General features: G+C 42.8%; 2 protein-coding genes across 2 annotated transcripts in view; one reads left to right on the forward strand and one right to left on the reverse strand.

Annotated features, from left to right (window-relative positions):
* The first annotated feature begins 1,889 nt into the window (after window positions 1–1,889).
* Window positions 1,890–3,139, forward strand: PRSS35 (serine protease 35). Its single transcript, XM_056856676.1, has one exon. It carries the CDS (start codon window positions 1,890–1,892, stop codon window positions 3,135–3,137), a length of 1,248 nt encoding a protein of 415 aa, XP_056712654.1. The 3' UTR covers window positions 3,138–3,139.
* Window positions 3,140–20,972: 17,833 nt separating this feature from the next.
* The window catches only part of SNAP91 (synaptosome associated protein 91), a 91,044-nt gene continuing 86,846 nt past the window's right edge, over window positions 20,973–25,170 (reverse strand). Inside the window, exons 30-31 of the mRNA XM_056856070.1 lie at window positions 23,890–23,999; window positions 20,973–22,002 (exon numbers count right to left, since the gene is read on the reverse strand). Of these exons, the coding sequence (XP_056712048.1) occupies window positions 23,907–23,999 (93 nt within the window). The 3' untranslated portion in view covers window positions 20,973–22,002; window positions 23,890–23,906. The remainder of the gene's footprint in view (window positions 22,003–23,889; window positions 24,000–25,170) is intronic.

Here is a 25,170-nt window from a genome sequence, read left to right on the forward strand (position 1 = left end):
GATTGGGATGGTCTGGCTTCAGATCCCCTCCTGGTCATTAGCAGAGCAGCCCTAAATAAAGTCACACCTGTGTAAGTCCATTGAGCTTAGAAGGGTGTAACTCTATTTAGGATTTCAGGGTAGATGACTTTGAGTGTAGTCTCTTTATATTTGCTTTGGAATAACAAGGACAAACTCAGCACTGAAGAGTAGTAGGCTAGTTACTGATACTTTCCCTATACCTTTGAGTGCTCGTGCTCTTAGAGGTTTTGTAACTGATGGGCAGTGTTTTGATTGGAAGTTTGAGTGCCTCGAAAAAGTTTAATTGAGCGACATTGTCTTGGGAAAACCTCCTGAACTGAAAGATAAGGAAGAATTTATGTGGATTGAATCTGTTCTCTAACAAGTGGGGACATGCAAGACTGGGGGGGGGGGGAGGATCACACCCTCCCCCCAGACTACCCAGTAGTTTCCCCTATAGAGCCACCTCCTGCTTGGGAAATGAGACAGCAGCTGTTTGCTTTGGGGAAGAGATGCTGCTTTGCTTCAGTTTGCAAAGAAAGGGAAGAATTTGCAGTTGGGTTGCCTTCTCCTCCCAGGATAATTCATTTGTGAACTATTTCTTGAGTGCAACATCCAGCGTGGTGGATGCATCCAAAGTCTGTGTCTGAAGCCAAATTAGATGCATGACTGAGCTCAGCACTTTGCTGATCTGCCAACCGTTAGGCAGAGATCCAGAGCCACCTGATTGTTTCTGTTCCATTCAAGGCCAGCGTGGTGTAGTGGTTAAGAGCGGTGGTTTGGAGTGGTGGACTCTAATCTAGAGAACCGGGTTTGATTCCCCACTCCTCCACATGAGCGGCAGATTCTAGTCTGGTGATCTGGATTTGTTTCCCCACTCCTACACATGAAGCTAGCTGGGTGACCTTGGGCTAGTCACAGTTCTTAGAGCTCTCTCAGCCCCACCTACCTCACAGGGTATCTGTTGTGGGGAGGGGAGGGGAAGGTGATTGAAAGCTGGTTTGATTCTTCCTTAAGTGGTAGAGAAAGTCAGCATATAAAAATCAACTCTTCTTCTTCTTTGGATTTTATCCCTAAAACTCAGGCAGCAAGAAGGCTCCAGGAAACATACTGGCAGGCGCCCCAATGAGGATGAGGATCACTGGTGTATTCCCTCTAATCCTAGGTTCCCCATAGCTCCAAAACTAGGCTGCCATATGGTTAAAGGCAAAGTGAAAAGAAAGAAAAATATTTTCATGAATCTTTCTGACTTTTCGCAGCCAAATGAATCATGTGGTTAAACATTTATATAATTAAATGCAGAACAAAAGCTCAAAATTCTTAAAATAGATATTATTACTGGTTGCTGCAAGTTGGTTTTTCTGTTCTGTTTCTTTTCTTTCTAGCAATCCTGCAGATGTTTTTAACATTTTAGTAATAATACAAAAGTAAATGGCGGACATCTGACTTTCTGTCTCAAGACTTGCTTTAATTATAGGCTGACCGTATTTCCTTGAGACAAAAACAGGACATTGGGATGGCAAAAACGGGACAGGGGTTATGTAATATTAGTGTCACCCGATAGGAGGACCTTTTCGATGAGGTCCTCCAATCGGGTGACACTAATACTATATAACCCCTGTCCCGTTTTTGCCATCCCAATGTCCTGTTTTACCCAGCCATGCCTGCATGCAGCATAAGAAATGTCAGAACTGAAGAAACAAACGTTGGAAGAGTAACAAGGTGCAAAACGGGACAAAATTGACATTTTACTTAAAAAGACGGGACGACTGGGAAATAGGATAAAAACGGGACTGTCCCTTTCAAAACGATACATATGGTCAGCCTATTTAATTAGCAATAGTTAAACACTTTTGCCTTTTTTTTTAAACAGAAAACAGAGAGACACGATGGGTTGCGTTCTGCTGTTACTACTATTTTCTGCTCCTGTCCTGAGCCTCGTTAATGGAATCAACGTAGAACAAGATTTCAGCTGGCAGTTAACAAAAGTACCGCAGATTGTGAAAGGGAAGACTTTGTCCCTGGAGAGCCCTGCATTTGAAGCCAGTGCCAGATTGGAGCTGAGAGGCGTATGTGGGATTGAATGCCAGCGGAGGCTCCCGGGGCCGCATCTGTCTGATATTAACGAGCTGCTCTCCTATGAGACGGTCTTTGAGAACGGCACACGGACCCTGACAGAAGTGAGCGTCCTGGGGGCAGAGCTTGACCCCGTTGCAAACGCCACCGCAGAGGTGTTATCGAGACGAAAGAGGCAAGTGTATGGCACCGACAGCAGGTTCAGTATTTCGGACACGCGCTTCCTGACCAACTTCCCTTTCAATACGGCCGTGAAGATCTCCACGGGCTGCAGCGGCATTCTCGTTTCCCCGAAGCATGTGCTGACGGCTGCTCACTGTGTGCATGATGGGAAAGAATACATCAAAGGCAGCAAGAAGCTGAGAGTGGGCTTATTGAAGCTGAAATCCAAAGGCAGTAGTAGCAAGAAACACCGGGGTTCCAGAAGGAGTAAAAGGGAGGAACTGGATCTCAAGGCTTCTCACACAACTGCCGAACAGCTGAAGCGGGGATCCAGCAGTAGAGCTGGCCGAAGACAAAAGGCATCTGGGATGAGTGAGAAGAAATCTGAGCGTAAGCCCTCTTTCCAGTGGACACGAGTAAAAAGTACACAGATCCCCAAAGGCTGGTTGAGAGATGTAGCAGGAGATGTGGCCATAGATTATGATTATGCCGTGCTGGAGCTCAAGCGCCCCCACAAGAAGAAATACATGGATCTGGGCATCAGTCCAGATAGCAAGATGATGCCTGGAAGCATGATCCACTTCTCTGGGTTCGACGCCGACCGATCTGGCCAGCTGGTCTATCGATTTTGTAGTGTGTCCGATGAATCTAGTGATCTCTTCTACCAGCATTGTGATGCCGAGTCTGGCTCTACGGGATCTGGAATCTACCTGCGCCTTAAAGAAGGAGACAAAAAGAAATGGAAGCGCAAAATCATTGCTATTTACTCAGGTCATCAGTGGGTGGATGTCAACGGAGAGCAGCAGGATTACAATGTGGCAGTTCGAATAACTCCCCTCAAATATGCCCAGATTTGCCTCTGGATACACGGGACTGACAAGAACTGTGTACAGGGCTGATGGCAGCTTAACACAAGGTTGCCTGTGTGACCGCTTGAGGACCTGTAACAATAATTGTTGAACATACATTGAGCTAGGTCTGATTTTATTTGAACTTGAAACCAGCAGTTACCTTCTGATATACTGAAGAGTCAAAAACATTATGCAGCATTTAGTAGTATTTTTCAACTGGGATAAATAGAAATGATGTGCACTTAATTGTATTACAGTATTTATTGCTTTATTTTTGTGGTATATTTGGGTTATTCATATTAAAAAAAACTAATGGCTCCTTATGTTTGCCTACATATTAAAAGAGAAGCATCTTCTCTTACAACTGGTACTAGTAAAATATGTGATTGTTTCTTTTTCCATTGTACTTACTTTTCTCAGGGTTCTGCTCCAATAAGCATTTTTCTCATGTTTATAAGTGTATCATATCTGAAGGACAATCCAAACTGTAATGCACCAAGGAAAGACAACTTGACATAATAGCAAACCCTAATTTGTCCGGGAGATCTTGGCTCAATCTCTCCCCAGCACAGTGGTCTAATGACCTACTCCTTTCATGACAAACCATAGTTTGCCATTACTCCCAAACTACAAGCTGTGGTGGTTCATGCTTTCCCCTAAAAACCAGGATTCCAAACCAGGATTAAACCCTGGTTTGCCATTATGTCTGAAGCATGTCAGTATCGCTTCACACTTAAGATGTTTTGTATAAGCAAGCTGAGGTCATATATAAAACTCGCAAATTCCATTGCATTGCATTCTTAACAACAGTGGAGCTTAATAAATGTAGCATGTCCTCTAGCTGGGAAAAAGGAAGAACCATATAAGTATTATGTAAGTCTAGAAGGTAAGAAAAACCAGGGAATATTATATGTGTACTTGTTTAATCAGTCACTATTTTTAATAGCTCCCTGCCTTTTTTTATTGCAGTCTTAGTACTTTTCTCAAGAGACAAGGGTGACAACTATTGTGTTATGTTTTAAAAACCATTCAACATACTACCAATTGTTTTAATTGTAGGGAGACATAAGAATTGTTCCACAGTTAGATCTAGGAGATCAGAGTTGGTCCAGCCCAGAGCTCCTTGTGCAATGCTCCTTGTGCAGGTAGCCCCATTCGCATCAGTAGAGAAGAAGACAGTTCTGCTCTCTCAAAAGGAAGTGCTGTTCTGTTGAAGTAGGTAGAGAAGCCTTTACACCTAGGAGAGCAAATTCACTGGTTAAGATGACTGGATTTACAAGCCATCAAACAGCTTGCCCTCAGACGGAATGCATGGAACAGTGTGAATCCTTAGATCTCAGTACAAAAAAATAAATCAAACAGCTCTTCCTTTACTGAATCACGTTGCAATAACTACAGTGCAATACAAATATATTAGATATGGTATATGTCATACAACAAGGTTGGGATCATTACAGAGTCTAAACCACGGCTTTAAAATGAGCACGAGTTCTTCAAAATTTACACATTGTCACTTGCTTTTGAAAATTGAACAGCCCAACTTCCTGCTACAGTTGTATTCAGGTATTTAAAGGCCCTTTATAACAAACAAGATTATCAGGATGCTATTTCATATTTAGCATTAATATGCACAAGATGCATATTCCAGCTTCTGAGAAGTGGAAGTGTTATATGATTGGTTGTTGTTAGTATTACAGTAAATCAGTGTTTGACATGCATAGATCAAAATTCACTTTCTTTATCAGTAAGGGAAAAGAAATAAGAATTTTAAAGGGTTTTGCAATCAATATATTGCTAAACCCTTTAAAATTTCTATTTTGAGTTGTTATTACTCCATTTTGTATGGTTAGTTGAAGATATTAAATCTGGGACTGATTTGGGAAAAATTTTTTGTATTATTTCCATTACTGAAATGTACATTTGAGGGTACCCCACAAGCAATTAAAATGTACAGTAAAAACTTATAGCGCTTGAGCAGTGATGTTTTTATTTCAAATGGAATGTTTATATAAACATTTAGGCCCTCATTTTGGGGGAAATGGCAAATGTACAAATGAAGGCAGATGAAGTTATATATTTCATTGTTTCAATAAACAAAAGAAAACATTTTAAAGGCACAGCGGTAGTTCAGTGGCAAAATTATTTATTTTAGCATGATTCATAAATTACTTCAACATTAAAATCCTTTAAAATCCTCTGTGCTCAGTTAGCTGGCTACTTTTTCCTCATCTTTCCCCCCTATAGCTAAGGCATAGAGCCTTCCTGGAAAGGTCTGTTATGTGGCTTAATGAAGTTCAAGGAACCTACTTTTGGTACATGGTAGGTATAAACTGGTTTAAATTCATGTAGCTGCACTGACGTCCAAGGAATTATATCTATACATGCATTAAAATATGTGTTAATGTCCTCTTTCTATTGATATCTCTTGTATGCAGTGTTCGTGAAACATCTGAGTCCACATTCAAGCCCATACAAGGAATGTGTGGAAGAAGCATCTAAACAGAAACTCTTCCGCGGCTGCTGGGGGTCAAGCCTGCCATCACATCTCTCACAAGCAGGGCCAGAAATGAGCAACAAGGAAATTGCTAGATTTGTGTGTGACTCTTGCCCGACGTTTCCTCTTTATACATTACCAGAAAAGCATGGAACTCAGAGGCACAACTTGCATTGTCAAGGAGTTGTAGCTAGCAGTTGGGACCTGTATAAATTAAGGTGGCATTGTTCACATATAGGTGGAACTGGTGGCTATGCATGCTTTGCTGGAAGCTGAAACCAGCACAAGGCCGGGATTTGTTGTCAGTTAATAAGCACCTCCTGCAAAGCGAAAGGAAAAGATTTCATAAGCACTAAGGAACATGGAGACAATCACATCTTCATCGCAGGGTGGGATATTCAACATATAGAGGCAGTTCCATGTGGCCCTGAAGATCTACGCTAAACCAGGAGCACACCCAACAATGAATAGGGTAGAATACTTTAAACACTCCCAAGAATGACTGGAGGCCATCTGTTGAGTTGAACTTTCTCACTTCAGGCATTTCAGAGATATTTCACAAGGGCAAGTGAATTTCCACACTAAGGCACTCATTCCAGAAAGGTTAGTGGCGTGTACAATTGCTGTTACTACTATTGAGCAAAACATGTAATTTGATTAAAAGTGATCTAAATATGATCCTGTTCATGCCGAGTCAGTTCACTGATTCATCAAGACCAGTATTCTCTGCTCAGGCCTTTCCCAGTCTGATATTTGAGATCTTGTTTAATTGAAGATGCCAGTGGTTGAACTTGGGACCTTCTGCATACAATGTGTATGCTCTATCACTGAACTATAGCCTCTTTCCATATTATTATTAATAATAGTAATAGTAAAATTGCAAATGAAATAGAGATAGAATAAAAAGAGAACAAAGCAAAACAATGTTTACATTAAAAAATACGCAAGGATATAACCTATTGAGAGCTAGCGTGGTGTAGTGGTTAGGAACAACAGACTCTTAACTGGAGAACTGCATTTGATTCACTCCTCCACATGAAGCCTGCTGGGTGATCTTGGGCCAGTTACAGTTCTCTCAGCCCACGTGGAGGCAGGCAATGACAAACCACCTCTAAACATCTCTTGCCTTGAAAATCCTACGGGGTTGCCATAAATCAGCTGCGACTTGACAGCACACACACATAAACACCCATGACCTATTGCTTACTTTATTATTCCAAAAACAAATAAACAGTATCCACCTTTCCTCAGTATTATTATATGAGGATATTTGGTTCCTTTAAAATAAGTTAACTGTCAAAAGAGGTTCTTGCACAATCGGAAATGTAAGAAAAATGGCTCAGTAGCCACTTGCACTGTCAACCTTATTGTATCCCCACTTGCATTTCTGTATGCACAAGATATTGTGCAACCAATCCTGGGGTTTTAGGAAGTGATCTTAACAGCTTTTTTGCTGTACCCAAAAACTAAGCACAATTAGATTCCGTACAAGGTTTATTGTAAATCTTAAACAGGTGCCACAATTGCTGTATCATTCAATAAGGCACCCCAGGTTCAGATCATAACTTATCCTTCTACTTCCTGTTTCCTATTCTACAATACGACATCTCCCAGCAGACTGTTGTATTAAATGCCCATTGCTATACCCAAGGACACCACCTTCATTCTCAATATGGAAAAAAACGCCTACCCTTCAAGTTGTGTGTGTTTGTTCATTGGTGTGGATTTGGTTTTGGGTGGGTAGCGAGTACACAGTCTGAAAGAGCCCCAGTGTCATTTACTCTGCCAACACAATAATTTGCAACGTTTCAACATCTTCAACATCCCTTTAATTAATTTACCTTTGAACTAAATTAGAGCTTAAACTAGGGTTCAAACTGTCACACGGTAAGAATGGCAGTTTTCATGCACTGTTATCAAAGGCAGCTGCGTTAATACAAAGGCCCTCGATTAAACTAAGCTGCAGTTCTACTGCTTGAAATATATCCTGTTTTGTGCAGTGATGGAATGGAGCATTGGGGCAGACCACACTCCTTGCCCCTGCCTTTCCCTTATTGTGGCAAATGGATTTAGCCATAGTCAAACTGTATTATTATGGTCCACAGCCTTTACCAGAACATTCAGACTACCCAGCTCTCTTGGGCGAACTGGCAAGGAATTCCATTTACCCAAATGTTCAGATATTATCACTGTAGATTTACAGAATAATCTACCCCTGAAACTTGTACTCTTGTTTTTTTCCAAATTACATAATAATAAAGAACATTTTTCCTGGCATGATACATTGATGGGATAAGCTGGCTTGTTGAGTCTGTAGCTGTCAGGCAGCTGTTAAGAAATACATTGAACTGCCAGTAAAAAGAATCTGAAGGTAGTTGTGTCAGGTCCAAAAGCTTCTCTGGACCTGCTACAAACTTGCTCCATAGGCACCCTGCTATTTCCCATCCCATAGTACGATCTCATGAGCTGTGAGAGGGGGGAAATCTATTTTATTTCTGAAATGACTAGAATGTACTACCTTGCAACCTAGGCAGAGCTTCCTTGGACCCAGTAAATGTACCAATTTCCTTTCTCCCTAACAAACACACTTGGGTCCTCATATCTTGTTAGACCTTGAAGGCCAACAGATTCCACAGAGCTTTCCTTTCAGTCCAAACAGCAGAAGCTCTATAACCCCTTTCAGGCTTTACATTTCCAGCACTCCAGTCCTGCGTACCAGCAGAGCACCTGACACCCTACCACCATTTTGTCTGAAATGCACACGCTACGCCAGCTTCAATATGTATTATCAGAAGTGCAGATTTTTCAGGGTACACATTTGTGTATGCAGAAACTGGAATGTGTGTGTACTGTCCAGTTCAGACAAAGTGGTGACCGTGCATACAGAGACAATCACATGTAGTGCGCAGTAAAAAAAAAAAAAAAAAAAGGGAAAGGCCCCTTGCGCAAACACCAGGTCATTCCTGACCCATGGGGTGACGTCACATCCTGACATTTACGAGGCAGACTTTGTTTGCGGGGTGGTTTGCCAGTGCCTTCCCCAGTCATCTTCCCTTTACCCCCAGCAAGCTGGGTACTCATTTTACCAACCTCGGAAGGATGGAAGGTTGAGCCGGTCAACCTTGAGCCGGTTACCTGAAACCAACGTCCGTCGGGATTGAACTCAGGTCGTGAGCAGAGCTTGGACTGCAGTACTGCAGCTCACCACTCTGCGTCACGGGGCTCCTAAGTGCGCAGTAGGAGTGCTGGAAATGTTAAGTCTAAAAAGGGTTTATCACGGTAACCCTTGCTCCCTATAAACTTGCACATTTTGTCAACGAGAGACTTAATGACATTTAATAAGAAATTTAATAAGTTCATTGAAACAATTTTGCATGGGTAAGTAGTGGTGTTGAGAAAGTCTACTCAGACCTTATAAATACTCAACAAGAATGGCTGTAAACCAGATAGTTAATTTTTTTTCTAGATTTACATAATCTTATGGAAACACTGCAGAAGGCACTTGCCAAAGACAGCTTTAGATTATTCACCAAAGCCCAGTCCCCATCTGGAGTTAGTTTTGAACAGTGTGTGTGTGGGGGAAAACCCTGACATACATATGGGAAAGAAAGCTAAACAAATTCAAGGATATGGATTAAATGGCAGCCACTTTCTTCAGCAGCGAAAAGGAGGTTGTAGTCCGTGACGCGATTCACAGTGGGGCAAAATCTGCCCGAAATTGTGACACTGCAGTCACAACTATGAACATGCATCGAAGTGTTCAGCTTCACCAGGAAACCATGAAAAAGTTGCTCCACCCCAAAAACCTCCCGCCAGTGGCGAAGAGGGACCTGGCAACCCTAGGGGGGAATGACAGTGGCGATAGCATTGCCAGCCCTAGGAAGCCATGAATCAGGCTAGGAGCAGGGTCTCCCAGAGTCCTACCTACGCAGTTTAGACCAAGGGGTGGAGGCTAGTCAGAAATGCTCTGTTCCTGTAAGGTGCACAGCTGTTCCGTGTATTTACAAACCCCAGCAGGCAATACATGCACACATGTTAACAGGCCAACACAGATAAAGCTACCAAAATCAAAATTCCTACCCTGCCACAAACTCAAAGCAAGAATTAAAAGAACATATAACTCAAGCAGGTGACGGCAGTTTACATTTTTACTCATACTTATATAGCATATTATTAAGGAATTAAACATTTAGTACGCATTCTGGAAAACAATTCATCCATATTACAGATGGGAAACGCTGAGGCTGAGAATTTTAGTACCACAAGATAATCCACAGCACAGAGAATTTAAATCTCATGCACTTTCAAGACCGTGAACCGTGCTCCAGGATTATTGAACACAAGGGGAGCTCTAATCCTTAACATGTATTTTCCAATCAGGAGTAGGGCTAAGAGTCCTACTAAGAGCAGCAAAATGGACAAAATACTACTTCTCAGTGTGGTTTTTTGTGTGTGGGAAAACTGCTGGGGTGGGGCAGGAGCCCTTCCTTCCTCTGTGGCACCATTCTGAGCCTGTTCGGGCTCTCCTATTTTAGAAGCTGTTCCCCTCAGCTGCTGTTCAGCTGCGGGTAACATGAGTTGGATCCAGGAAAACTGGACCCACCTCTTTAAAAAGAATAACATGTAGTTTGGCTCTAAGTTGAAATGAGGGACCCAGATTTCATGAACTGTTACACCTCTTGAAAAGAATGGGCTCTTGATCATTTTTGGTGGGGTCTCAAAAGTGCATGGACGTGTTTGTACATTGTGCACAGGTAGCTGTGGAGGACAGATTCTTAGCTCTGATGCATGGATTCTTGGTGCTGATGCATAGGGTTACCAACTTCCTTGTGGTAGCTGGAGATCTCCCGCTATTACAACTGACCTCCAGCCAATAGAGATCAGTTCACCTGGAGAAAATGGACACCTTGGCAATGGGACTCTATGGCACTGAAGTCCCTCCCCTCCCCAAAACCTGCCTTCCTCAGGCTCCGCCCCCAAAATCTCCAGGTATTTCCCAGCCTGGAGCTGGCAACCCTACTGATGCAACTAGGGCAACGCTGCCTGCCTGCAGTGCCCTACTGCATCACATCACATTGAAATTGCCACCACAGCAAGGAAGTATCTACCCTCCCAAGGCAACTGGGCTGATGCTCCCGACTGTCTTGCCGTGCTGCAGTAGTTTCCTTACAGACCAAACAGGCAACGCAGGAAAACACTAGCCCACTTGCTTCAGCCACAGGCCGTCCTCTTTGCTGTGAGGGCCGTGCAGTTTTGTCTGGCCTCAGTGATGCCACCGCATTTATTGTGTGGCCCCCTGTAGTGAAAGCCAAGTTAAAATGGGTTCAGGGTACAGAGACAGGGAACACATTCACTGAAAACTGCATCAGATAAAATGCGGGGGTGGGGAGAGAGATATTCCCACCCCCAGACATATTATACCTTCCAAAGCATTACTTTAATATCCAGTGATCACACATTCAGAGCATCCCTTACTCAGCCATCACTTTCCCAAATAGTAAAAGAGTATTACAAAAATAACAAATAGAGTACTTAAAAAAGCATCTCAGTTGCAAACAGTTCCCATACCCCCCCCCAATAATGATTTTTAAGGTGAAATTTCAAGAGGCTTTAGGCATAAACAAAAGCTATAGAAATAAAGTGAAATTTAAAATTAAAAAAAATTGATATTACCGCTTTCACCTGAGAACGTATGTAATGAGGTTTCATTTTCATTATTTATTATATAGCTATGCAGTGCCTACAATTAAATAGAAAATTTATAAGATGGTTGGCTGAATGGAAAGAAATTTCCTGTCAGGAAGAACGCCCAAAATCTATTGACTAAAGACAGAGCGTTGAAGAGAAAAGAACATTCAATGAGAACAATATTTCCTGTTCAGAACACAAGTGTTCATACAGTCCAGAAATGCCTTTCAGGAAGATGAGGAATTGCTTCGTAAAGTTGAAGCCAATGTATGTGCATACAGGGAATGGTTATCCCATAAAGCCACATGCTGGACTGTCAGCCTTTGTTCCATGCAGTTGAGGATGGGGGTGAGGCAAAGGGGACAGGGAGGTCCACCTGTTGTCAGCAAGAGTAGGGTGCGGTAGGTGAAATCCCAAGCAATGACACCACATGCAGCTCAGTGAACAAGCTTCAGAAGTATTTAAGGGTGGGACAGGCAGTATCCCACTCCATCCTGGTCATGCAAGGATGGGGATTCTGTGGCCGCTCTGCCTGGTTGGCTCCTCTAAAGCTTTCCCCTTTAATGAAAAGTTAATTCAGAAGGACACATGAAGCTTCCTTATACTGAATCAGACCCTCGGTCCATCAAGGTCAGTATTGTCTACTCAGACCAGCAGCGGCTCTCCAGGGTCTCAGGCAGAGGTCTTTCACATCACCTACTTGCCTGGTCCCTTTATCTGGAGATGCCGGGGCTTCAACCTGGGACCTTCTGCATGCCAGGCAGATGCTCTACCACTGAGCCACGGCCCCTCCCCAGACTATTAGTTTTGAAAGTACATCTGTCTTTTCTCCTTCCAACACTAACAGCAGCAGCACACAAACCGGGGAACTGCATGTCTGAAATTTAGCTTTAAAAATGCTGTCAAGATCTCCCAGTATCTCCCAGACACTCACCCTCCCTCCTTTTATTTCAGAGTGGGCACAAGCTTGTTGCCTGTTTGGGGACCGAGTAGGAATCCCCCCCTTCTTGGTTTGGCACTAGGCTGGATAGGTTTTCTGTTTTTTTTTTTTTGCCTACCCTGTTCTGGAAAGGGTAACAGGACATCCACCAGTTTCAGTAATGCCAGTAATGCCACCAGTTTTCAGTAATGCACGGGTATGTTGGTGTTAGCATTGCGGGCCAAGTTGCTCGAATGGTACGCGGTACAGGTGAAAACCCTGGGACATCATTTGAATGGTGAAATGTTAACCCTCAGACCAGGCCTGGGGCCCTGGTGCCTTCATGGGACAGGAAGCCCTTGAGCAGTGTCAATATTCTCAACCCACAGACCCTGGGGCTAGGGGGACAGGAAGTGACACCCCTCCCTCAAACATCACGAAGGCTTGGCAAGGAGGAGCCTGACCTGTACGTAAGTGATGGCTGAAGGCTCGGATCTAGGGTAGCCTCACCTCGCCCATAAATTCAGAGAAGCGCAAACAAGAGGAAGCCAGACGGTTCTGTATCCCACCAATTGCCCGCACTGCAATTAGGTCTGGTATGGGCTTGAGGCCTGTCTGCACCACAGACCCCCTCTGATCAATGTAAATAAATAAATAAACGTGGCTCTTTTTATTACCCAGTTGAAAGTGTCAAGCTCTCCTTATTCCACGTCTGCAGGCAAAGATTATTTTGTGGTTCTGGAATGCCTCTAGTTGGTGACATAGAAACGGCCAAACTGATCAAAATCTGCCTTTGGAAGCCCCTTAACTAGGGTTGCCAGGTCCCGCTTCACCACTGGCAGGAGGTTTTTGGGGCAGCGGCATGGGTCCTTACAGGGACCCCTTGGGGAACACACATCAAACCAGTGCTCCGCCAGCTGAACTGGATCCAGATTGAGCACTGAGTCAGGTTTAAGGTTCTGGTATTGACCTTTAAAGCCCTAAATGGTATAGGACCATCGTACGTATGGGACTGCCCCTCCTGATACACCCCTCAAAGAACTCTTCACTCAGCTGGAGAAAATCTACTGGTGATCCCTGGCCCCAAAAGCATCTGGCTGTCCTCGACTAGGGCCAGGGCCTTCACAGCCCCGGCCTGGAAGAACACTATGCCCAGTAAGGTAAATTCAGACCCTGCAGGACCTGAAGCAATTCCGCAGGGCCTGTAAAACTGAGCTGTTCTGCCAGGCATACAATTGAGGACAGCGATGGTTTCCACTTGCCTCCCTCCCTCCTCCTCCTACCCGCCTCTCTGTGTGCTTTCCGTTATGATTTTATTAATGGTATTGTTACCATTGTATTATATCTGCTGCTATGTCTGAAGGCACCAGTTTTATTATATTTGATAATCGCTGATCATTTTATTGAAAGGCTAAGATTGTTTTAATTGTTCAACTGTTGTAAGCCTGACCTAGTTGGGAATAGCGGCCTAGAAATCCAATAGAATGAAAATAAAAATACTCAGCCCTAGACAGCAGCCCACAGAACTCATCTCAAAGTGAAAAAGCCAGTCTCTAATTTTGACGTGCAAGGTGGAGACAATGTTGTCAGAGCATACCCGTTTGCTCAGTTTAAGTGGGTGCTGTGTCTCCTCCAGTCGCCACATCAATCGCAGAATGCTGCTTTGGATTGAAATGACATGGCTTTCTAACAGCTGGGTGCAGCCATGTACTTAGCCTTCATCGAGACCACAGGAGATGTTCCTTTCCAGCAGCTGCTTGCTGGCAAGGCAGCATCGGCAGAACTGAGGGCCAGTTTCGTTGTGGAGGTGAATTTACCAGCTAAATTTGGAGTTTTGCTGCGCAGCTGGATCCCAGAACCACAGTAGACATCCTGGTAGACAATGTAATTTCACAAAGAATACATGTTAACTGATACTACGGAGGAGGCTGCATACATCTTCCATAGCCAGCTGACAGATGGGTAGCCATGAATTCCCTTTGCTATGATCAACGGGACTATTTAGATGCAGGAAGTAATGTGACCCAGCAATTGAGCTTTCTTTACAAAGTCTTGACCCAAACAGGTTTTTTAAAAATACCGTAAAAAACAGAAACTGCTCCATTTACTGTATTGAAATGTACTCTTTTTGACCAATCTATAAGCCTCTACTAGAGCAGCAGAACAAAGCTTGCAGTCAATAGAGAGCAGCAACCGTGCTGGGCATACAATACAATGACTCCAAAGTTCCAGTGTTAGTTATGGGCAGGGCGGGAGTTGAGACGTTGAACATCTCCCAAAGTGAACTCAGCTTGGACAAGAACAATTTTATCTGGGTGACCGTTTCCCTTTTGGAAATCTAGACTGCTTTTCAACAAATGTGAGGCAGACACTTAAAGAAATCAGCGGAGCAGTTTTAATATACATGCGTTTATGAAATATGCCTAGATCAGGTCTGGCTAACATTTTCAGATGGGGGTTCCACAGGCATTAGTATCCAGCTTCTATTTGTGTGTGAGTGTGTAAAGTGCCATCAAATCACAGCCAAATTCTGCCAACCCAGAAGGGTTTTCAAGGCAAGAGACTAACAGAGGTGGTTTGCTACTGCCTGCCTCTGCATAGTGACTCTGGTATTCCTTGGTGGTCACCCATCCAAATACTAACTAGGGCCAACCCTGCTTAGCTTCTGAGATCTGATGAGATCAGGCTAACCAGATATTAGGATATGGTTCACTGGACTGCTGAAAAAGAAAAGACTGCTGTTGTAAAACCCCCAGGATGAGTAGGCTTTTCCTTGAGGTCATCAGAGGTCGCTGTAAGATGGACCATGACCACACAAATACAACTGGAGAAAATAAAATGCTTCTGTGAATTAGTAGGGATACAGTGAAGTTGCTGGAACAAAAAAGGGAGGGATCCTTTGGCATTTTTGTCAGGAGGAATTCAGTTTCTGTGCACATTGCTGGGTGCATTGTACATGTACAGTATTTCCTGATATTGAGGTAAAAGGTAAAGGTCCCCTGTGCAAGCAACGGGTCATTCCTGACCCGTGGGGTGATGTCACATCCCGATGTTTCCTAGGCAGACTTTGTTTGCGGGATGGGTTGCCATTGCCTTCCCCAGTCAACTTCCCTTTAACCCCCAGCAAGCTGGGTACTCATTTTACTGACCTCGGAAGGATGGAAGGCTGAGTCAACCTTGAGCCGGCTACCTGAAACCAACTTCCGTCGGGATCCAACCAGGTCGTGAGCAGAGCTTGGTCAGGTCAGGTCAGGTTAAAGAAGCCTTTACTGAAGTCTCCAAGAAAATACTTTTCTAGGATTTTAAACCTCTAAAAGTCTTTTCCCTACTAGATGTCAACTTTCCAGTTTTGGGGGGAGGGGGGAAGATGACTTCTTAATTGTTTCTGGACCGGCTTGTTATTTGCATTTGAGAGAGAGAAAGAGAGAAAAAATGTTAAAACTCAAGGTGAAGGTTTTGTACAAACCACCACAATAAAGCTCATTTCTCCATAGTTGCCTCCCACATTTGGTAGTATAGTGAGTGACTATGCAGGATCAGTACTTGTGAAATTGCTGACAAGTGATGATATGACATCCCAGGGTAGGCTCCTCCCAGAGGACTGCAATGGTTTCTCCCTACAAAAGAGAATGTTTTATGGGCGGGACCCAAGGGATCTCTGTTTGCATGTTCAGGAAGCAAATGGCTAATTTATCTTTAGCTCCTGTTAGCTTCATTATAGCAACGCCTAGCAACAAGCCGCTGTAATGCTGCCGGTATTTAAAAGCAACAGCCAGAAAATAGATGATGAAAAAGCACACACTTACTCCAAGTCCATAACAGATACATGTTTAAACTGCACTACATGGAAATCCATATTTGAAATCAGCTGAGTGTCACCACAAGTATAGAGAACCTGCCTTCTTTGCTGCTATTTTCCAGTCAAAAGTGAACACATCATATGCATGAATCCCAGATGGCTATATTTGATGCGCCTGTATTACAGCATGTGCACCCGCCCATCCCACCAAAAAGACAGACAATTATAAACTTGTACGAAATATACTGGCCAACTCCAGGCGTTCTTTAACAGCTGTTAAAAATACCTCAAAACAAACCTAATCCACCCTTTAGCTGTTGTTGGGAAGGCCAAAAAAAGATTTTAAAACCACACAAAAATTATAGGACAGGATAAAAGTAAGCCAGGATATTAAATCATGGAAAAAAAGGCCATTAGGATCCAAAAGGTTCTGAGATGCCAAAACTGCCGGAGCCTCTTGCCTCATCTCTGATAGCTGCTTGAAGCTGCTTGGTGAAAAATTCAGCAGCCATACTTTAAAGTTGGAAGCCTCTGCTTCTGCTCAGTTTTCTCTCCAGGTTTTGGATCATAACCTTGAGCATAACTTTAAACTTGATTTCAAATTCAACTGTAAAACAATGAAGATGTATTTTTTTTAACTTGAAGCCAAGGGACCCACCTGGTCACACTAAGTGATGCAATGCAGCAGCAGCACACACACACACACACACCCAAGAGCTGAGAAGCATCTCCACTGATCAAATGCCCAAATTTAAGGGCAACCAAATCAGAAGAGAACTGCACCAGCATCATCTGCTTGCATTCCTAGCTGGACAAGAAACTGTACAAACCCAGTTCTGGGTGTTCCCGATCAGTCTGATTCGATTCTCTAGGACCTGAATTTCAGAAATGGATGGGGAAAGATCTCCCCTGCTGCTCCTGTTAACCAATTCGGCAGTAGCCCGTACCGCTAACCAGTCAGAATCTGTGTGCCTATTTACTGTGCACTCTCAGGTAAGTCTTGACCTGCTGCTTAGGAAGTCTCTTGTACTGTTCTAAGCTGTAACCTATCCCCAATTATATTTTTGAAACTACTGCATTTTAGAAGTACTGTGATTATTGATCACGTGAAGCCAGTTACATACTTGTCTGTACACTGTGTTTGGAGCTGGCATGGCTTCATTTCATTAAAGTGAAGCACTGCGCTCACTTTAAAACAACAAAGGATAATTAAACCTGATTGTCCATCCCTGATCAGGTTCAAAGACGGTCTCATCCTCGCACAGGAAAACTGAACTGGACTGAAGCTATGGACAGGCAACCTAAATTTCATAGCAAGTCCCACACTGTCATCTGCTGTTCTACAACTGAGTTACACTGCATGTTGCTTGTAAGGAAAGGTAGCATGAATGTAACTTAAGTAAAACAAAAAACTCAGGTATGTGCAGTGGTAGGTTGCTGGACACCCAGTAGAGGGCAGAATCAGACATGGATCTATCCTCCAGCTAAGCCTCGCAAGCTTGTCGGATGGTTAAAAAGTAACGCTATGCTAAAATATTCCTCTTTTGAGCCTCTGCAGTTATTTCCAGATTAGGCAAACTGGACATGTCCAGACTTGGCCAAGTGATTAAACAAAGGAGCTCTACAGTACTACTGCCATCCCTTTCCCTAGGTGGTTAATACAACTAATAATGCAAGTCCATTTAGAAATATCAGGATGAAAGCAACAATTGTAAGCATGCATACTTGGAAGTTAAACCTCCCCAAAATTAAGGCAACTCGTTTTAATTAAATGTAGGATTCTGTATGCACATGTAAGCACAATCAAGCTGGCCCCAGGCAATTACCAATCCACATCTCTAAAAAGTTGGTCTAATTTACACTGTTGTGAGGCATGTTTGGGGGTGGGGAGGGACTGCTAAGCCTGGACCTCAAGTGACTATCAAAACCCTGGGATTATTCTTGTGGCCTAGGACTAGCCCTCAACTGTACTGTACTGTAACTGAGGTACTTTGCATTCAAGAAAAATAAGCAGTTGCAATACTGTGGCTTATCATAGCTGCTCTAAATCACACTTTACCATGTGAAACCCATTTGGATACATGCAAGACCACAATATTCTCACAAACTATGGGCATTTGTGTCCGGTATGTAGCACAGTGCAGAATTTCATAACCTGGCAGCAGCATTCCAGCAGAGGCCATACGGTGTTTTTGACCTAGCAGCCTCCTCACACAAACGGTTGGCAGAATTTCTGCTTTGGCACTTCCTCTTAAAGACAGCAGTCTTAATATTATTCATGCACCTGAGTAAACCACTGTCTCTTCCTAAAGGCTGGAAAAATAATGAAAGCCTATAGTATTGTATAAAAAGATGTAGGTGAATGCTCTTGATATACACTACAATGCACGAAAGATATACACACACACCCAGGAGCATATCCCACTGCATAAATTGCATTTCTACCTTTCTGTGTAAGCTGATTTTGAGATTAACAGGACCCTAACCCCAACATAAAATGTATGGAAATTCCATACATTGCCAGATAACTGCGGCTGCGTTATTCAAGAAACCAGCACTATCAATCATGGGACTTCTCACTGTAAACATGACAGCTGGTTTTCCCTACACTATAAGTCAAGCTGGGAGGCTAACATCTATATGTCTTCTCTCACATACACTTAAATAGGTGAAGTCACCTCTATCACTTAGCTTCAGGTTTTGTCAGCTGCTAACATTGAGATGTCAGTTCAGTTTAGCTAAACTGTGCACTTGGGGATTTTTAAACCAAAATCGTGCTTTTTGGTGCCATGTCATGAATGCCTAGTAGAATTTTAAATACATAAAAATAGAAGGTATTATGTAAAGTTATAATGCTACAAGACTATGGCCAAGTATATGTGGGACCAAATTGGAAGGCTGAACTTGTCTTTGCATTTTGAATCTCACCCAACTTTATTCAGCACAGACTTGGAGACAAACAGAGCAACCCTGACGGGGGAAGCAGAGCTGCATAGGAGCTGGCATGACTCCTACACTGGTGTCCATGCCACTTACATCGACTCCAGAGAACAAACCCGTAATGCGGGCCTTGGGTGCCACCGTTTTCTCAGAAGTGATGGCCTGTGCCAGCATCGCAGGGGGTGGGGGAGTTCCCAGGGGTGAAGCTGATGTTAGTCAGCTCTCAAACCCCTTTGGGCCTGGGAATGCGTCTTCACACTGCAACAGTCCCTCCCCATGGAGGGAGTTTAACGGTTATTGTATTTTCGGGCTATTTAGTTCTAACTTTACCGGCCAGGAAGCCACTCAGGAGGAGACGCAGGTGTGCCATTCCGGCTGGCACCTAACTACCCCCCCTTAGGATTGTGCTGAAAACATGTCAGGTGGCAGATCCATGACAGGATCTTCCAACAACAAAAGTCTTAGCCACAGTGGCTTGTATGCTACCATCTGTGCATGGAAGACACACATAATTTTCCTGTATTTCTCTCTATTCCTGCAGCGCCTTCTGATCTCCTGAAAGATCATTCCCAGGAGCGTGAGGGCTGAAGTGAGAGGAGACAAGAGGATGAAGTTACCTCTCCCCCTCAGTTCATGCAAGAAGGAAGAGGAGCAATTTCACCCCTTGAACACATGAACACATGAAGCTGCCTTATACTGAATTAGACCCTTGGTCCATCAAAGTTGGTATTGTCTATTCAGACTGGCAGCAGCTCTCCAGGCTCTCAGGCTGGGGTCTTTCACATCACCTGCTTGCCTAGTCCCTTTTCACTGGAGATTGAACCGGGGACCTTCTGCATGCCAAGCAGATGCTCTATCACTGAGCCACGGCCCTACCCTTGCTCCTCTTTCTCTCCAGCCATGTGACCCCTGTGGCTGTTTCTCTGCAAAGGTCCTATGATGTTCTTTCCTGGGATCAGAATTATACTATGTTTATTTAAATATAACAGATTGCTTTTGCTCATTCTTCAGTTGTCAGCAGACCATGATGAGGAGTGGCAGCAATGGGGTTCAATGTGCACTGTGTGGAAAGTAACCCTGCAGACCAGACTTGAGCTGCTCACAAGCCAGCTGGACCATCTGCCAAACAATCCACTCTCTTCTTGTGATGGATAAACAGGATGTGAGCTGAACAGGCAGGTTCTCAAGCACTCCCAGTTACTACAAGGATTGCTCTGATCACGTGGGTAGGTCACTTAGAACTCTGAAAAGCGCTATGTACATTCTCAGATGATGGTGGGTGTCTTAAATCAGTCTTCAAAACAAGTGTCCAACATTTTCCCAGCTCTTAACCTGTACGTCCAATAGTAGCTGGCAGCCACTGAGTTGGAGCCAGATTAAATTTTCTATCAGCAGAACAGGATTTTCATGCCTTCCCCCTTGCGCTGATGTCTACAAAACGCAGCTCCTGGGTGATGACATGGGACCATAAGGAACAACATGAGGGCAAATGTGCAATGGGAAAGGGGCATTGGTGGAAGTTGCCATTTGGTCTTGATCCAATCCATTGCGCCCCTTACTTTAAACATACAATTCTGGGCAACTGCTTATGAAACTGAAGAGGAGACTTTTTTTTGTTTGGATTTACTTTGATCAAGGTGTTTTATTGCATCTCAGAGGGTATACATGCACTGGGTTTTTCTCAAACCAAAATACAAAGAAAAGCCATTTTGAAATTCTCTCTCTCTACCTCTGTCATTACAGTGTTTCTTATTCCTCACAATAAATTCAGATACAACCACTTTTTTAAAAAAATGGTACCATAGACGGATTAAATAGTTAATTTGAAAGATTTAGGTGAACATCTTTCCAATCTAATATGCTTTTACAAAGAGCTGCCAAGCCACCTGTAACACTGATCAACAGTGACCTTAGTAAGGAGTCAAAATTCTTAAGCCAAGCCATCTGCACAAACAGTATGAGAGAACAAATTAAAAATGTTCAGGGAACACCAGTTTTGTTGACAACAGTAAAGGGTGCAGTTTCCCAGATTAGCAAGATCTCTACTCAGAGACGGTATGGAAAATATGCAGTGCTATACAGGGATGGAAAACACTAGTCCAAGGCATATACAGAGAAGCATCAAACTAACAGATGTACATAAAAGCAAAAGCTACATTTAAAAAAAAAACACTTTGTCATGATTTGACCAAAGATACACTGAAAAGAGACCTAATTAGCTAGACAACATGTCTGTGCTGCTATGATTGTTTATCTCAGCTACCTGGCATCAAACTCACCCTTTACTTATTTTCAGAGCATGAACAAAAACCGATACATGACCCAACTTTAAACGAAACCAACAAACAAAAAATCCTAAAACATTTTTAAAGTGATAAGGAATTCCAATTTTGTTTTTATTTTTTCACATAGCAACTTAAAAGAGGAAATGTTTAACAGGACTTTTGATTTATATTACTTTAAATTATAATTATCTTAACATGTACAGTGCCACAAAATAAAACATTTCTCACAACAAATTGAGAATCCTGCATTTGGAAAAATTGTATCCCACACACGCACGCACACACAAAGAGGGTTGTAGGTTTAGAGTGCTTTTCTTATTGTCTGATATTATCACACTATTATTTTGTGTAACAGATATACAAGATAAACTGGACTTTGGGGGGAAATTTAGAGGGTTTGCCAAAGTTATTTACATTGAGACCTCCAGAAACACAGACACATCGCTCCAAACAGCTCACCACACAACAGCTGCATAATCCGCCCCCATTAGATAAGATTCAGAAAAGCACTAAGAAGGCATCAGAAACATACATCCATTGCTTAAGTTGTAAAACACATAAATAATAACCCAAGTACACAAACTGAGAAAGAGAGAGAGAAGGGGTAACAACTAAGAGTACACATTCCTAATGTTCACTTTCACAGCTGTGCTACACGTTTCGGAAGTAGGAGAGAAGTCTGAATATGCACTGGGTTTGGTAGTGGTGGCTCATCCGGAAACTCTGAGCAACAAACAAATCTCATTTGTAGATCCCAAACTCACATCTTCAGTGATCCCGTCAGAAAACTACAGCTGTGAAGACAAAATGTGAGAGTCAGAATGATCTGGTTGAATTAAGTTTTGTGATCCAGCTTGCTAAAAGACTTTGAAACAGCCACTAGACAGAAATGCATCTTTACTTAGGCCAACTATCAGGATCTGTGGGTACCGAGAGAGAGACTACTTTCCAAAATATTCAATTGGAGTTTTAATTTTTCTCCTTAGTCCCTTTACTTATTTTACCTCAGTAGAAATGAGACACCAGAGGCTTTTTCAAGTTAACAACCAAGTAACAGAGATTTATTAAACACGTACAAGGGAAGGACTTGGAGGGAAAAGAGTAGTTAGGGAAGGTATAGAACCAGAGCTAGTTTATAAGTTTTACTACAGTGAAGGCATAGATCTTAGATGGCTTAGTTAGCACAGAATTACAATTCTTGGAGCCATGGAGCCTGATCTGGAGAACCGGGTTTGATTCCCCACTCCTCCGCATGAGAGGCGGAGGCTAATCTGATGAACTGGATTAGTTTTCCAACTCCTACACACAAAGCCAGCTGGGTGACCTTGGGCTAGTCACTCTCTCAGCCCCACCTATCTCACAGGGTGTCTGTTGTGGGGAGGGGAAGGGAAGGTGATTTTAAGCCGGTTTGATTCTCCCTTGAGTGGTAGAGAAAGCTGGCATATAAAAACCAACTCTTCTTCTTCTTAAATTAACTTCCCAAATTCAGTTCACAGAACTTCCTATAGATGTTCCTATTCAGACTCTGCTGCCTAGCTAACAGGGAAGTACGGAGACTATACAATCTCTCTCCCCCAGAGAACAAAGAAGTATGGAGATTATTCCTCAAATCTCTCTTCCATTTCTGTCTATAGATCTACCCCACTTTTGTGGCAGTAATCCCTTAAAAAAATCCTGTATCTGAAATCTCTCCTTCCCAGAGCCTATTCCCTTTCAGTGACCTGAGAAAGGGTCCCTTTTCTCCCAATCTCTGCTTGACACTCCACAGGAGTTGTTTCACCACCGCTTAGGCAAATCTGAACTCTCAGATTCCCAGAGTCAAAAACAGCTACTGAACATGCAGGTTACCAAAAACAGACTCACTCCCTTTTCTTCAGAAAAGAGTGAGCTCCTCAGCTCTGCCCACTCTCTGCCAGTTTTTTTCCTTCTCTCAAAGAAAATAGATTCCTTTGAAATGTGGTGTTGGAGTGTTACGGATACCGTGGACTGCCAAAAAACCAAATCAGTGGGTTATAGATCAAATCAAGCCTGAACTGACCCTAGAAGCTAAAATGACTAAACTGAGGCTATCGTATTTTGGTCACATCATGAGACAACAAGAGTCACTGGAAAAGACAGTCATGCTAGGAAAAGTTGAGGGCAGCAGGAAAAGAGGAAGACCCAACAAGAGATGGATTGACTCAATAAGGGAAGCCACAGCCTTCAATTTGCAAGATCTGAGCAAGGCTGTCAAAGATAGGACATTTTGGAGGACATTGATTCATAGGGTCGCCATGAGTCGGAAGCGACTTGACGGCACTTAATACACACACTCAAAGATTAACTCTTTGTTCATCACACTGGCACAGTGAATGACTCAAGTTAAGAAAGCCATAAAACGAAATAAGGCTTCCTTTAAGTGGAAGGCTTGCCTGAAGGAAATGGACAAAAAGGAAAACAGGTTCTGGCACAACCGATGTAACTTGACAACAAGGTAAGCAAAAAAAAAAAAAAAAAAAAAAAAGAGAGAGAGTGAGAGAGATTGAGAGACCCAGATTGCTGAAAACATTAAGACAAAGAGTATTTCTTCAAATAAAATTCCATGTAGGTAAATGCAAGATGGTACACGCTGGTGCAAAAACTCTCAGCTTTAAATAGATGCTGATGGGGTCATACTGAAGAATGTAAGCAGCAACCTATACCTTGAAAAGGTTCATAAGAAATCCTTGATGTTAAGATCCGCTAATGGGTCCTTTGTTGGAGGTTTCTTGGGACTCTGAGTGACGGGTGTAGGGCTTGGAGAAAGCTGCAGAGATTTCCAACCAGGCAAGATGAACAAGACACGCACAGCAAATGAGAAGACATGAGCAAAAAGTGAAAAATGATAACAGTATTGGAAACCGTATTAAAAACAACATTAAGATGCAATTAACATTTTTCCCACTTCCGAGCCAGTACCATAGATAACTATTTTGGAGCCATTTGAATGAAACATATTAAGAGTTGGACAGAATGTACTATTTAGGTTTAGCTTTGACACAATGAAGGAGGAAGTGTGAAAAACCATCACTGAGAGTAGGTTTACTTTACTTTAACGTTCCCTCGTTGCAGAATTATAATTTGGACAGTGAACATGGCCTTTTCTGTTGTGGCACCTGCCTTATGGCACTTGTCCAGGGAGAACGTTGTGTTTAGCAGAAAAGTCGAAGGTGTGTTCCCTCCCTTCTGTCCTCATGCACAGAATACAATTGAGCTACTTGGTTTTGAAAATTTCCAGCCAACCTGCAATTTGCCATGATATCCAAATGCAGGTACCTGGGCAAAATGGAGTATGATTTATTCCCACAGACTGGAATTAAACCCAAACCTAGCAACCTTCAGCATAAAGGCGAATGTGGCAATAAGCCCTACTTGCACCAATCACAAGCATACTGAAGTTTGTCATGATGTCTGATTTTTTTCAGTTTATTGAAATTGACAATTATAGTATTTTACTGAGACTTAGCCTGTTGATGAGTTATTCCAGTAGTCACTAGCTATATTATAGTTTAAAAAGAACAGATATATCAAACCACTTTTGCTTTAGCTAAAGAAAAATCCTAAGAGTTTCAAAAAAAGAACAGACTTGGAACTGTTTTGCAATATATTTTTGCACCCATACTGGAAGCAAGAATCATGTGTTGTAATACAGGTTAAATATCCCTTATCTGGACATCCGATATCCGGACTGATCCGGACTGATTTTGAGCTGGCATACAGGCGTTACTCACAGGCCCTCACAGCAGTGCCATTGATAGTTCAATGTACACAAAATTATTACGAATATTGTTTAAAATTACATTCAGGTTATGTGTATAACGTATATATAAAACATAAATGAATTTAATGTTTAGACTTGGGTGCCATCCCCAAGACACCTCATTATGTATATGCAAAAATTCCAAAATATTCCAAAATACGGAAAAATCCGAAATGCA

The sequence above is a fragment of the Euleptes europaea genome, chromosome 10 (genome assembly GCF_029931775.1).
Source record: "Euleptes europaea isolate rEulEur1 chromosome 10, rEulEur1.hap1, whole genome shotgun sequence".
Taxonomy (NCBI): Eukaryota; Metazoa; Chordata; class Lepidosauria; order Squamata; family Sphaerodactylidae; genus Euleptes; species Euleptes europaea.

What these genes read in the sequence shown, in the direction of transcription:
- PRSS35 (XM_056856676.1), top strand. Translation starts at nt 1,890, where the DNA reads ATGGGTTGCGTTCTGCTGTTACTACTATTTTCTGCTCCTGTCCTGAGC.